The sequence below is a fragment of the Symsagittifera roscoffensis genome, chromosome 2, assembly GCF_963678635.1.
Source record: "Symsagittifera roscoffensis chromosome 2, txSymRosc1.1, whole genome shotgun sequence".
In the NCBI taxonomy this organism is placed as follows: Eukaryota; Metazoa; Xenacoelomorpha; order Acoela; family Convolutidae; genus Symsagittifera; species Symsagittifera roscoffensis.
This window is the reverse complement of record NC_087063.1, coordinates 21946256-21961251: the sequence shown is the minus strand read 5'-3', so window position 1 is coordinate 21961251 and position 14996 is coordinate 21946256. Positions and strand designations below refer to the sequence as shown.

At 34.4% G+C, this 14996-nt stretch overlaps 2 protein-coding genes across 2 annotated transcripts in view; both read left to right on the top strand.

Moving 5' to 3' along the window:
* The window catches only part of LOC134839045 (dipeptidyl peptidase 3-like), a 239635-nt gene that overhangs the window by 1106 nt on the left and 223533 nt on the right, over positions 1-14996 (top strand). The gene's annotated exons all lie outside the window — the stretch shown is intronic.
* LOC134839742 (uncharacterized) lies at positions 9243-14183 on the top strand. The gene is made up of 5 exons (XM_063855365.1): positions 9243-10206; positions 10992-11552; positions 11854-11961; positions 12182-12368; positions 14099-14183. Exons 1-5 carry the CDS (start codon positions 9282-9284, stop codon positions 14181-14183), a joined length of 1866 nt encoding a protein of 621 aa, XP_063711435.1. The 5' UTR covers positions 9243-9281.

The following is a 14996-nucleotide window of genomic DNA, read 5'->3' as shown; positions in this document are numbered from 1 at the left end:
ATCCCTCAATGTGTATCAATGAAAAATAATGAATTCAATATATTAAAAGAATAAAAATGTGATCTTCATCACTTTTTGATTTACTCATTTCTCCAAGAAGAATTATTTAGGTACTTACTTCTTCGACTGAAATAACTACCAAAGAATCTTGTAAGCCGCGTACACCATGTGCTCCAGTTAACTAAGAAACTGCTAGAAAAACTTTTGAATAACCACTTTTTTGTATTTTACTCTGCTAATTGATTTGGCCCATATAAACAATCCCCCCTCCTAAATAGACCTAGTGAGCAATCTCCCCCCTAAAATCAAACAGTAAGGCCTGCACATGTATAATGCTCAAATCTGATTGCCTGAAAATGAAAAAAAAAGTGAACTATCTCCTATTTGATTCAAGGGGGAGATAGTTCACTTGGCCCATCATTTTTTCCGTGAGTTGCAAGCAATAGCTTGACATCTTATTTTTGACGTTACAGTCATCAGATATATTTCGCAGAGAAGTTTAGTAGGAAGTTCCGCAGCCAAAAAAAATAGTCTGCAGCAGGGGCTGATTTCTGAAGTGTATGGGGCTCATTATCAAAGTGAAATTTTATTTTTTGCAACCTCTTTTCGCAGTCAATCAGAAACTTTTTTGAGATTCTATAAAACACTGAAAAGAGGGTTAGTAGTAAACAGAAAGGAATTGGACGCAGCAAGAAGTGCTCAGCAACCTTTCTGATCATAATTATATAATCTATCTAACCTTAATTTAAGGCATACAGACTTTTTTATTTGAAGTTCATAATTGTCATCATATAAGGATTTTTGTTCTTTTCACATTTTCTGTTGGTTCTTTATACATTTGAAAATCATAACATAAAAAGAAGGAAAAAAATTCTTGAAAAAAATTGAAAAAGTTGATACATTTTGAAATCCCCCAAAAAAATGTTTTTTTTTATGTTGCTTCTGTTTTTTTTTGCTACAATTTCTGTGTTTGGAGCATTTAGTTCTACTTGCACAATGATCGGCTTTCTTGTTTTCTTTTGCAATTGATTTTATTATGAGTCTATTGATTAATCATTTTACAACATTTACAATTAGTGTCTTTTTTTCTGCGTGGTGTGGAAAAAGATATGAACAAAAAAAATTTGAATTTTTTTATTAAAAAATTGGCACTTAAATTGCAAAATTGTTTTTATTGACAAGGCTATCAGTGGTGTTGACAAGGCTATTCTAATTCAAAAAATAAAATACAAAAAAAAGCGTGTCCATTGTTGTGAACTACAATTGGTAGTTTGGCGGAAGAAAGCTCAGTTTTTGTTATGACCTCATTGTTGTACTTATTATCAGGACTCAGTCAAACTTTCAGGCTTTCAAGCAGGAGAATAGAAGGATTTTTTTTTCACGGCCATTGAAAATGGGGAAGAACTTGTATTCGGGTGTGTTTTAGTTTTCAGCATAATCAGGTACCACAAGTAATCATCGGACTGGGTTGAGTGATATATCATTTTAAAGCCCTAACAGTCATGATACGAACCACATTTAAAAATTGCAAAAACTTTTTCTCCGTGTCCAGAAAAACCGGTGCAAAATTTCGAGCGATTAAAGCGAGCGAGAAGTCTTGATTTAACTGCTTAAAAGCTTACAGTAGCTAGATTTAAAACGTAAAAACTTAGTTTTACTTGACTAATGTTAGTATACTTCGAGTATTTTACTGCATTTTTTGGAATCAAAACTTTCTATAATTCTAAAAAATGTAACACTTGAAAATAATATACATAGTCTCCTTTTTTTTGTTCAGCTCTTTTTATCATACCACGCCGAAAAAAAAGACAATAATTTGAACAAACTTTGTTGTATTTTTAAGACTATGGTCGGAACTATATGTGCTACTTGCAGAGTAACCGGCTATCTTTGTTTTCATCAGCATTCACCCACGGAAATTGGATTTACCCACAGAAAGTGGATTGAAAATCAGATCTAAGCTACATAAAATTTTTGCTTATTTCAGATCTTGTGCAGACATGGTCCATGTTTCATTTGGACTTGGACATGTCTGAAACAGGACTGAGGCAGGTATAGGTTTTGTCACAAATGCAGACCTGCTCAAGGCCACACTCAGACCTGGACCCTACATGGATCATTTAAATGGGTTGTTGGGTTTCAATTTGCTCAAGTTTTACCTTTCGATAAAATGCCCCCAAGCTTAGACTTTGTTTTCTGTTTTTAATTAAATAACTTTGCTCAAATAAAAAAATTAATAGTTCAAATGTAACCAATTTTGTAAGATTTTAGGTAATTTAAGATTACCAATTAGGCGAAGTTGCGAAAAATGGCAAAAATTTTTGTTGTTGTGGTTTCATCAGTCCTATGTGACCGTTGAGATTACAACCACAGTTTCGAAATTTCAAACTGTTACAGACCTATAGTAATTTTAATCATCCTTTCTTGTAGCATCAACTCATTAAGGCTAGCAGACTTCAGGCGCAAAAGGGTATGCCATGCCTTGTTCTCGCAATACGTCAAATTTCCCAAAAGTAGCCAGGATATCTTTTTTCAATTAAAATAGAATCGTACAGAAACAGAAAAAAATGTTTTAGCGGAAGTTACGCTCGACCAAATAACAAATTCTTATTTTAAATCATGTTTTTCCAAAAAAAACTTAGCTCTAATTAAGAAAAAACCGAAGTCAGACAAGCAAAGTAGATATTTCATACTTTAAATTCATATTAGTAACACCTTTTTTTATCGTCTTCATTCCTTTTTTGTTTTTAAATAAACCAGATGAACCCTTTTGAGTGTAGGGTGAAAATGAAAAATACTGAAAATTTTTGATAGTCAAACCTAGATCATTTTTGTTCCTTAAATTTCTTCATCATCTGGTTTTCGCTAATGCTTCATTTATAACTGGTCAGATTTGGGTTGTAGATAATCAACTAAAGTTTTTCGATTGTTGAATTGCAAATTGAATCCTTGAGGGCGGTAGTCGGGAAAAAATCCCTTCAAATTTTTTTTGCGATTCCAATTATTTTCATTCTACGTCAATAAACTTTCCTCCAAACTATAGCCCCTGGGGAACTTCAGTATGAGAACACCAATTTCGCCCATAATCCAGTTTCCACTAGAAACCGCATGATGGATTAATGGCTCGTCAGGGAAAATCACCGTTTACCAACTCCATTTAAGGCAATAGAAAAAAGATAAAATTTGGAGTTTGGGTAGCATGCCAGAAATGGTAAAAACAATTTGTAAAGAAGATCGAACCTTATGTAATCGTTCTTTATCTCCCATTGTTATCAAGAAACTGAATATCCTTCTCCCTCACAATTAAAAAAAAAATTCGTTAACACAATCTCTCAAGCTCTAGGGATGAATCACCACCCCATGAGTCATGAATATATTACGGTTAAATATATTAAAAGAACGAGAAATTAGGTGCCAATTTGCTTTCTCTCAAAGTTCCTATCATGATTTCTTGAACGGTAAACAAAATTTTTAAAGCAAAACCAGGATGGTTGCAGGAACAATAGCCTTCGCAAATAAAACAAGTGAGCTAATTCCAAGCTAACCTAAAGATGACTGTCATTCACAAGTTCAATCAATCATCATGATTCGAATTTGATTCAAACACAATTTACTCAATTCACATCACAAGTAGCCATCTTCTGGAAAGGCTCCGCGACCAGACCAGCTCAAACTACAAAATTGGCAGAATCAATTTTAGATGCCCCAAATTTAGTAATGATCAGATAATAATCAAAGTTTTTGTACGTCTGCAATGTGTCCTCTTAAATTGATGTTTGTGCGAAATGGGTAGTTGTGCAGTGCTGATCTAAATTATCCGGACAAAACAAACAAAATTTCTCAATTATGGTTGAGCTTAGACAAAAAAAAAAGAAAAGAACAAAATTGCTGGCATTTTTAATCAGATTTAATATGGTGCAATTTTTTCTCAAAAATTCTCAACCAAAACTTTACCTGAAAAATGAGTCATTTTTTTAAAATTAATTAAAAATCACGCTTACATTACTTTGTTGATAGACGGGAAAATTATATCACAAAAAGCTTGTTACACATCCCTACAAAGTTCTACAAGGGTTAAATCTCCAAAAACCTGTATAAGAGAAAAAATTTTTGCTTGGTAGTCTAGAAATGTGATTTTTACAACAAAAAACCCAAAACTTTTGCTGAAAAACAAAGTTTAAACAATTTGCGCAAGTTTAATTTTTCTAGAACTTTGTTGGGCTGTGTAAAAGGTTTCTTGTTATATAAATTTCTCATCTATTAACAAAGCAATTTTAGCGTAGTTCTTAATTAATTAAAAAACTAAAATGACCCATTTTTGGAGTAAAAATTTGGTGATAATATCTTTGCAACATTTGTTATCTTCAGTTTTTTTCTGAACTTAACCCAATTTGAGAAAAATGAGTTTGGAATTTCAAAATTTGTTTGTTTTGTGTAGTTAAATTAAATCAGCACTGCAGTCTTTAAATGTGTGAACAGAAAAAAAAAGGTGACACCATCAACACATTTTATTGTTCCAACTGCTAGCCATCCGATTACACAGCTCTGTTTAATTCGGAAAAATCGTTTGTTACATAAACACCAAACACTAGAAAATAAATCAACTAAAAAATCATTTTACATACCGAGTATATTACTTTTCTTTTTCACTCTGAGGTAGCATATTGCTTTCTTTATTTTCCACAACAATGACAGGATATCTGAGCCCGAATGAACTATTGGATGATTTTCTAGCCATGCATACAGGAAACCATTAAAGGATTCAATTATAAAATCGCAAGTGCAATCTGCAGCAAAAGCGCAATAGTCTGAAAATAAAATCACATCATTGGGAGGGTGGCGTCCCTCATGCTTGAGGGACCGAATGCTTGACATTAATTTTAGCTTGCTTTCAGCCAATCAGAAGTGAGTATTCAAAATCTAAATGTAAATCTGGAAATTTCAAAGTAAGAAAATAAAAAGCAGGCCACTAGTGTTAATATTGACCGACTAGATAATAAGCACCCGCATCCAAGTTTAGGCGTAAGTAATCGATTATAACGGATTTTTATGATGATTTTTTGACAATTATAATTGATTATAATTACCAAAATTAGGTGTTTAAAGGATTTAAATTTTGGTGGTTAAAATATTTATCACAAAACAACTTAAATGGGGAATAAATGAGAAAACCTTATAAATTTGAATTTATTGGAAAACGTTTAAAACATTTTTTTCATTTTTCATAGGAACCAACGTCTACGAAAAGCATAAAACATAAGCAGTTTAGATGCAACTTCGAAGACAAAGTGGACAAACAAAAGGGATTATAATCAATTATAATCGATTATAATGGATTTTTGATAAAGCAAAACTAATGAATTAGACATTTGAAAAAAAATAATGAATGATAATCAATTATAATCGATTATAATTGTATCGAAAAATAGACAAATAAATAATCGATTATGATTGATTATAATGAATTATAACTAATTATAATTTGATTTTAAAAAGAGGGATTATAATCAATTATTAATTGGTTAAAATCGATTTTTTTTCTCAATTTTAGTAAGACTGGTATATAATATAATCGATCATTAACGCTTGAAGCTGGATGCGGGCAGATGAGTTTTCAAAACTAAAAAACTCTTATGATTTTCATCTCATAAATCTTGATGTTTATCTTCTGAATAGTATTGCGGTTGTAATGGTTTGGGAGAGCTGAGAATTTCAATTTGATTGACTAAAAAATATAGAAAAAATTCACTGACCCCCACCCCTTCGAGAAAATCCTAGATCCACTCCTGGGGCAAATAGTTCACTTGGTTAAGATATTTTTTTCAGCCAATTAGATTAACTGCTTTAATTTGCGAATTAATTTTAGGGGGGAACTATTCAATTGGTATATTTAGGGGAGGGAGGATTGCTCACGTCGGCCGTTCTGAAAAAGTGTGAAAAAATGTCTTATTATCAAGTAAAACGATTGTTTTTTTTTTTCAGAATAATTTAAACCTGAGTTCTGAATTAAGGTTGACCTCCAATCTTCATTCAAACTACTATTTCAGCAAAAATTAAAGATATTATAGATGCTCATGTGGGGGGCAGACGCCATACTTCGCAGGGATTCGACCCCATGTCGATCCAAAAGGTCCCACTTTTGTAATATTTTGCGGTATCCATTTTTGGTGACGGACCCTAAAATTTCTAAAAACGCTAATTTTGAGGTGGGAGCGCGCGCTGAAAAAACACAATGCCTTTTTAAACTTTTTTTTAAAGTATTTGCTAAAACAAGGTGTTTTAAGTGCTTTGGGAGAGCTGGGAAAATCAGTTTGGTCGACCTAAAAAAAGTCAAAAAAATTTTTGAAATTTTTTTGAAACCCACATCCCTCGAGAAAACCCTGGGTCCGCCCCTGGCTCCAAATTTTCTGTTCTAATTGCGCAGCATAGTGCTATCTGTGATAAAAATTGCTTTTTTGTTTCAAGAAATGATTTAATTCAAGAAATGAAATAATTTTTTGTTTCAAGAAATGATGTAATTCAAAAAATGAAATTTTTTTCAAGCCAATTATACAATTCTTTTATTTGCCGTCAATTTTTTTGTTTTTTTTTTACACGAGGATGGGACTTCAGTAAGAAGCAACCATTCTTGCACTAGTTCGAATCTTTCATTAATAACAGTTAAGTAAAACAAAAAAGGACTGATATGGATTTTTGTAGTCTAAGAAGTTGTCAAAAAATCAACCCCCATACTTCTTAGGACCAGCCATGCGCATTCGCCTTAGTATCAGCCACAGAAATTCGCCTTCTTTCAGAAGAAAACTCAAATCAGATGGCGAATGAAAAATTTAACTAATTTGATATTTATTAGCGTTAAATTCATTTTTTTTGTACTATTTCACTTCGAAGTCCCCTAGAACCATCTCTGGTATTAGTATTCGAATTTTTATCATGACACTGATGATATTATTTGGCAAAACAAACACAAGATCATAGTTTTGCCAGAAACTGCACTAGAAAAACAGTTTTGGTGTTGAAACTCGCTAGTCGTAGGCCCCTGTAACCAGTTTCGTCAAACTTCTTAAACTTGTTCACTTTATAGTTACTGCTTCTACTTACCACAAATACCTCTTCCCAACGTTGACAATGACCATATCCTCCACCACTCACAACGTAACCCCCCTCCACCTCCTAAAAAATAAACCGCCCCCCCCCCCTCCCGCAGCCCTCAATCGATCAGTACTCTCAATCATTCACTACCCGCCCAACTGTCCCAAAATGTTAACGGTCAATTTTTGAATGAGGCGTGCGGGATAAATTATGGTTTTTTTGGGGGGGGGGGTGAGTGGTAAATACGCTCTTGTTTACCACAAAAGGATATCTATATATGCGTGTAGGGTGGCTCGGTAAATGGGAGGGAGGGTGCTAAAAAGCTTCCCATTTAACTCATTAAAAACTAAAATAAACGATGATGCAAAGAATAAAAGAAACAAAGAGAAAATAAGAAAAGATTAGCAAAACAAATTACTAATAAAATTGCGCAGAAAAAAACGTTCTAACTGAAAGAAACAGCAAACAAGACTGCTCGTATCAGAGCAAGGCCTTGAATGTTCCGACTGCTTTTTAAGGTCTATGGAGCAGCATTACCATGAAAAATTTAATGTAAGAAAAGAAAATATCATGAAAAGTTAAATATAAGAAAAAAGTATTTTTTCAAAACTTAATATTTTTGCAAAAATCATCCCCCCACACGCCATATAAAGTACAAGTGATAAATTTCGCTTCTAGTAACAAACCAATTGTGGCAAAAAAGCTTCCCTCAACCAATATGGAACGATTTCTACGAAAGATTAAATCTCCGTTTACGCGTTAATAACGCGAAAAATATTGCGCGTTAATTGTCCCAAATTTGTCAAAATGGTTATCTTTAAACCCCCATAGCTTTTTTAAAAAAAATGATCACAGGTGAGATATCTTTTCTTATTTAAACTCAAGACAACAATACCTTTCGAATGATTAAAAAAACCGTCAAAAATGACTAATTAAAAAATCAAAATTTGTCTGAAGAAAAAACCCACCCCGAGCACAATTATTCCGTTACTTTCGTTACGAAAGTCGGAACAAAAACATTATATTATAACCTGTAAACGACTTTGTGCGTGTTGAATTTTGCAATTTTACCACATTTATCTCGGTAAAGCGGAAAAAAACTGGAAAAAAACGGTAAAGCGGGTAAAGTCGAAATATTAGCATACTGTACAATACTGTAAATAACACTCTCTTAGAAAATTTTTTAAACTGATTATAATTTATTTCTTTCATTTTTGTAGAGAGTGAACTTAACACTCAAATATAAGCAGTTATTAACCATGAAACTCCATTGCTTGATGTTTTAAACTATAATTTGTGATTTACTGATTGAAAAATGACAACAAAAAGTGGGGTCTGCGAAATCCACTTCATTTTGCATTTCTCTTAAAGTTTTTACAAATATAAACGAAAAATGCTTGAACGCAGAAAAAAATCAACAAATTTTTTTTTCACCAGAAACTGTTGGTGCAGGGGCGGATTTTTTTTGGGAGAGTGGGGGGGGGGGTTGGATTGCGTAACATTCGCTCCGCTTTTCAGGGATTCGACCCAACCTGACATTATTTCGGTAATATTTTCTGAAATCCATTTTCATCAGACTTTGGCGCTAATATATTCTTTTATTGAAGAGGAGCACGCAAAGGTCAAGTTTTTCCCTAAGGAGCCTAAAAATGGCATTTTGGCCTTTTTTCAAATTTATTTATCTGAAAGTTGGTCACCCCCACCAAAAAAAATGTTTTTGCCATTTTCCTGGTTACCTTTTTTCCAAATATTCTGCTTGCACCTTGAATTTTATAGGAGTGTTTTCTGATAGACGAGCCCTTGACCTGAAGAATCTAAAACATAATACACAGCTCTAAAGCCGAATACTGATACAAAACTAGCTTTAGTTGTGCAGTGTATTCAAACTATCAAATAGAAAGAATCGAGTAATGGTCAAAATTGAAAGATCGAGTATTGGCTAAAAAAAAACAACAAAATACTTTCTGCCAGCTAGTAGTCGCACCATTTTTGGCGCTATCAGCTGATAGACTCTCAATTAACTAATCACTCGAAAAGCCAAATAAAAAGAAAAGAACGCAATAACTAATTGAACTCAATAATGTGAAACCATACTTGGACGAAATTTTCTGATTCATTTTACGTATTTTATTTGTATCTTATCTGAATTTAAAACGGCGTAAAAGAATGCTTTCAACAAATGCTTGAAAATTATGAATTGTCTGATTTTAGTGCTGGTTATTTTACATCTGTCTTCTGAATTATGGGCTTTTACCTGTAATAGTTCATTAGATGAGCCCTTTTATTTCAAGTTTGGTCCCCAGTGCACTGATGACACTTTTCTCTCCAAGGGTCTTAACCATTGCTCCGAAGAAACCCTTTCTCAGAGTTTTTCTTTCGGCAACGTCGAACGATCGACTTTGTTTGTCTGTGTGAACGGAATAATTGCTTTCGATACACCTGTGGCTAACTACTCTACAAACTACTTCGAGACTTCAAACCATGCAATGATAGCCCCATTTTTTGCCGACGTTTATTTAGTCGATAACTTCATTGACTACATGTGTGTTGACAGAACAAACTATGAGGTTGGAACAGATTCGGGTCACTGGTACGAATTCGAGAGGATCTGCGGATTTTATCACGACGAAGAGGAAATAAGTTTGTCTAATGGGGCAATAAGTTTCCGAGGAGACTATATACTTAACGAGACTATCCGAAACCTTGTTTCTCTTCACGAAAATGAAGTTTTTCACCGAAACGAAACGAATGTTACTTTTGACGACTATATTTCACGTTTAGTGTTTGGACAACGCACCACAAAGTACGTGAACCTAGCTAACAATGTTTTCAAACGTGAAATGAGTGATGTGGATCTGAACAACGCGAATGCTTTGATAGCAAACAATCTTTTTGGAATTAGTTTCGATTGGGGTTATGTTGTCACGTGGTACAAAGTGTCGGCGTTTCCGGGCAGGTTGGACGGTTTCAATAGTTTCCAGGCAGCCATTGCTTGCGGCGTTGCATCAGAGTATTCTCAGCGGAGATGTTTCTCGATTTTCGACTTTTTTGAGCTCGAATGGGTCTACAGTAATTGGCAAGAAGGATTCTCAATCAGTGGATTCAACGGTGGAAATGGTAATTTTCATGTCAAGTTTTGAAACGAACCAGTTATTCACGATAGCTCAGAGAACATTTCTTAAAATTTGTTCAAAAATTTACAGGTTTTTGAAGCAATTTTTTAAATGTAAAATCACCAAAAAATTTAGGTTGCTGGAACATTTTCCGCGCTGACCTCTCTTCGCTTTTTAAAACAATGTTCCCCATAACTAACAGTTTTTGGTTTCTAACAGAATTCTGCTCAGTTTTAGGTACTCTTTACGAAGATTTTTGGTCTAATCTTTTGTTCGGTTAACTCATAGAGTAATTTCGGATAGGGTACACCGTCTGCTCGTCACGCTATCTTATTTTCGGCCGGATAGATTCGTGCAACTTCTTAGTCTAATACCGATCCTAATCTTACTCTTATACCTACTAGTCTCAGGGTGTTTAACTAGTCTCTGCTAGGCTCAATAGATCTAGAGTATACTGGCTTATTGCGGCAGCTGAAGTTCTCTTGGAGAGGCAACTAATTTCTAAGTTAAATTCAAATCTCTCTGGTGCTGAAATTACAAGTAATTTCAGCACTTACAAATAAGTGGGTTGTTAGTTGGATGGATTATGATTGGTTAATATTAAATATTTTACAGTGGTTAATATCTAATTTATCCAATAATAAAATGTAGTTTAGATCAGGTTCCAGTTTTGTTTGACGTGATTTTTATGTGAAAAACCGAAGACCCATAATTTCAAATTGAAATAATAACACACACTGTGACGATTTCAACTAAAATAAAAATGAATTGTCCTGTATTTCTGTGTAGGCAAGAGATATCACCTTCCTCTTTCGGGTACTGCTGAAGCGCGAAATCTGTGGGCTTATTCAAATTTCAACATAGGAGGAATCTGGGTATTCGAACTGGTCGAAAGTGACCAGGAACCCGTGACTCCTCTGGACGAGCTATCCTTAGAAGACCTTGAACTTTTGGGCGCTTGCTCTGGGCCGTTTGAGCCCTCTTTTGTTGAAAAGGACGTAACATCAGTGTTGACGATTCAAAACTGCTACTTGCCGCCCCATGATGAACTTACTCTAAAATTAGTTCTACATAATAATTTTCCGGCAGAGGGATTCAATTACATTAGATCGACCCAAACTCTTCAGTTCAATCATACTTTTGAGAGTAAGGGACCCGCTATTGTAAGCATCATGTTAGACGGAGTACCTTTTATATCCCAAAAGTATATCTACGTTTACGAACTGGCACCTGCCAGTAATGCGACCATTGAAGCTACTCTTAAGGAAGAAAATCAGACTGTTCATCTGAACTTCCAAAACTGTAGCGTAACTGATCAAAAATTGACAGTCAGTTTTAAAGATGAACAAGGTATGTGTTGCTGTGATTGGAGTTAAATTAAATTTTTCAAAGGGCTGGGTGATAAGTTTTTTCCGAACATTTTCAGCATGTAATAAAGTGTTGAAACTCAGTTACTAAAATTTGCTGGGAACTATAGTGTCAAAAATCGAAACACTTTTTATTTGACTACTCATTTTTACGCGAAGTGAAACAAAATGTGATCTTAAAACCCCATGAACTGATTTAATTGAGGTCCCGGGCCGAAAAAAATCTGATTCAGCTAATGATTATTTATGTTTTTGATTACAACTTTTTAAACCGCCTGTTACAGAAAACATAATGAGAACTGAGAACGTGACTTTGGTGCGTGGTGACTTCTTCTATGACTACCATTACACCACCCAAGCAGGGGAACAGTGGATTGAATTCACCCGTGGCGGTAAAAGTTTAAAATGTCAAGTTGTGATTTGGATTTCACAAACAGATTTCAAAAAAGTTGTCTCAATGTTTTAGTGAAAAAAAGTGTTTTTTTTTGAAATTGTGGTTAACTTCTTGCATTTTTTTAGTTTGGAGCGCAGCCACTGGCAACCATTTTTAAAAAAGGGGCTTAACTCATAGAGTAGAGAACTGTTTCAGAATTTTTGTTTCTTTTCTTCTAGAATGCCGAGCATCTTTGCCCATCACATTGAAGCGAGACGACGATGAGAGTGAAGTTAAGTGTGACACCTGGAACGATGCAGAATCGCTGGTTGACTACTCAAGATGTGTCAGCGAACTTGAAAAGTGGTACCCTTGTCCTACCGAAGTTGTAATAGAAACACCTAACAGGGATGTGCTTCACTTTCAGTCATTTTCTGTACTGCGAACTTTGTTGCGCCGAGAACGAAGCTTTTTCAATGCGTTTTGAAACTGACACAATCGTTTTTGTGTATTCTTTTATCAACTGAAGCAACATATTTAAATTTTTGCGAAACAAGTTGTTGCCATTTTTATGATGAAAACAATTTGTGTCATCACCTATCTTGTCGTGTGTCAACCCATTTTGAGAAAAACTCCTAATTTTTTTTCCAGTGGTTGCTCTGATTTCCGAAAAGATGAAGGATTAGTTACGCTTTAGCTGGTTGTTTTTTTTTCAGTTAATTTTCGATTTTTTTAACTTAGCGTTTAACGTAAAATTTTTAATACCCTTAAGGCGAGTCATGTGGCCTTATTATTAGGTTAGATGACGATTGGTCCAACTTACCCTATTCCAATTTACCTAATGCTTATTCACACTGGGCCACTCTGCCCCACGTTCCAATTTCACCCATTTCAATTTACCGTACACTCGTGTTAATTAACACATACCCAATGTCTTTGAAGTATTCCATAGAACGAATCCGATTAGACACTAAAGACATGCCAATGTACTGTATAGGAGTATGGGGTGACATGAGGAAAAACAGGAAAAAAAAAACCTTTTTCGATTTTTTCATCAGTTTTTTCAACAAGAATTTTTAACTGGCAGTAGTGGGTCGACCTTCAGGGTTTCAAAGTCGAAATTTGTCTCGCAAACAAACTACTAACTACTGAATAAAAAAAACCCTCAAAACGTTATTTAAATGCCGAATTTTTCCTTTTTTCAGGTATTTTTGCAAGGATACCCATATTTGAAATATTATGCGTTACTAGCAGGGCAAAAAATTTATTTTGCTTTTTTAATATTACAAATGTGATGGTTCTTAAGCTTTTCACCCTGCGTTTTTAAGCCCCATTTTCTCAGCCACCTCTCATATAAGACCACAATTAGATAACCCCACTACAATTCATTCCCTTCTTTATACCAAATGTCAGAACCAGAGTGAAACTTCCTCAAAAAGGATCCGGAACCATTAGGTCGAAAAACACCAAAGCTTTTTTTTGCAAAAATGTTTGCAAACAAAACGAAATAACACACACGATGCTAAATGCGATTTAGAATTGAACATTTGAACAGAAGTGACCTTGCCAATAGACTAGACTTTGATATGAACTTGAACTAATCCGACCAACATGAACAAAAGTAGTAATCGATAATGATAAAATTTTACAAAATTGAACCTATTCACGAAAATGTTATTGCTTATAATAGGTTAATTGGCTGAATTTATGTAAAATATAGAAGCAAAACTGGTTGTGAATAAAAAATGGAAACAATCTAAGTTTTTTTCAAATGCCAATAATTTTAACAAAAACGTATCCAACTTTTCAGACCATCTTGAGTGTCGAACTTTTTTTTGAATTGGCGTCCTTGAAGGCAATGTCTAAAGAGGCTGCGAGCCCCTAGTCGTAACCTAGCGTCCCACCAAAGGCGCGATTCTTCACGGATTATGCTGTTAGAGACAGCATTTTTTAAATGCGGATGAAGACAGTGCGTTTTTTTGCGTCTCCGGGAAGCTGCAGGGAGACGTCTTTTTCTCAAAAAAATGACCAAAGTTTTTATCAAAAAAAAATATACAAGGAAAGAATCAGCAAGTTTTTAGCTTAAGCTGGCCATAACGCGAATGAAATTAAAATCAGTTCTCACTTCGTAAAATTGCATATTGTTCTGTTTCCAGCACCCTACAGCATTTGCTGTTCTGGCTGAACCAGATGTTGCAGGATCTTTTTGATTCCATAATGAGAAGGGAACAGAACTTTTAGATTCGGGATGAAATTTTTTATATAATAACAACCAAAAATTTTAAAAAATCTTGTCAATTTTTGCAGTTTTTCTCACTTTTTTTGGTGCAATGGCATACTATTTGAATTTTTCCGTCAATTTTATCATCTAAAGTTCCTATTTTTTCTTCTGTTTTAAAAGCCAGTGAATGTTACATTTAAGTGCTCTATCAAGTTTTTATTTTTTGTCCGACTCCAGTTTTGATCTAACTTCCGCAGTTTTTTTTTTATAATTTTTCTGAGAAAGAAGAAATAACCCAGACAATTTGGAAAGATTAAAAAAACATCCAGACACCTGCCCAAAATTGTTTCAAGTCTTCAGTTTCAGTTTTCAAGTCTCTGTTTCAGGGGTTAATTTTTTGGGGCATCTTAGAAACCTTGGTATGTTTTTTTCCGTTTCATTTTGCAAGAAGGCTTATCTGCTAGTAGCGGCTATCTCTAAAAGACAAGCACTTGTAGAGTAAGTTGTTAAAGTTTTTAGTAATGACTTTGAAAGTTCCGTTAGCCAACCAAAAAGATAATTTTTTGAGCACACGAAGCATTTCTGAGTCGAAAAAGAAAAAATAATTTGTTCGTGATTGTTTTGTCCACTGCCAAAGCTTAGGAATTGTGTCATATAGTTCAGGTAGTTTCAAATTGCTAGTTGCTGGGGAGACTGCTTAAACATTTTCCTGTTGCTTATGTATGCGTTGTGCAGTTGGAATTAGGTTTTCTTCAGTTGTTAGGGCTAATTGGCAAAAAGGCAGTATCTTCTGCTATGGGCTGAATTGCAGTGGCGACTGCAACCGTCGTGGT

Bases quoted from the DNA above. Each gene is read 5' to 3' on its own strand.
- LOC134839742 (XM_063855365.1), top strand. From the start codon at position 9,282: ATGAATTGTCTGATTTTAGTGCTGGTTATTTTACATCTGTCTTCTGAA. The intron at 11,553-11,853 runs GTATGTGTTGCT...CGCCTGTTACAG, and splicing joins CAGTTTTAAAGATGAACAAG to AAAACATAATGAGAACTGAG. The intron at 11,962-12,181 runs GTAAAAGTTTAA...CTTTTCTTCTAG, and splicing joins GATTGAATTCACCCGTGGCG to AATGCCGAGCATCTTTGCCC.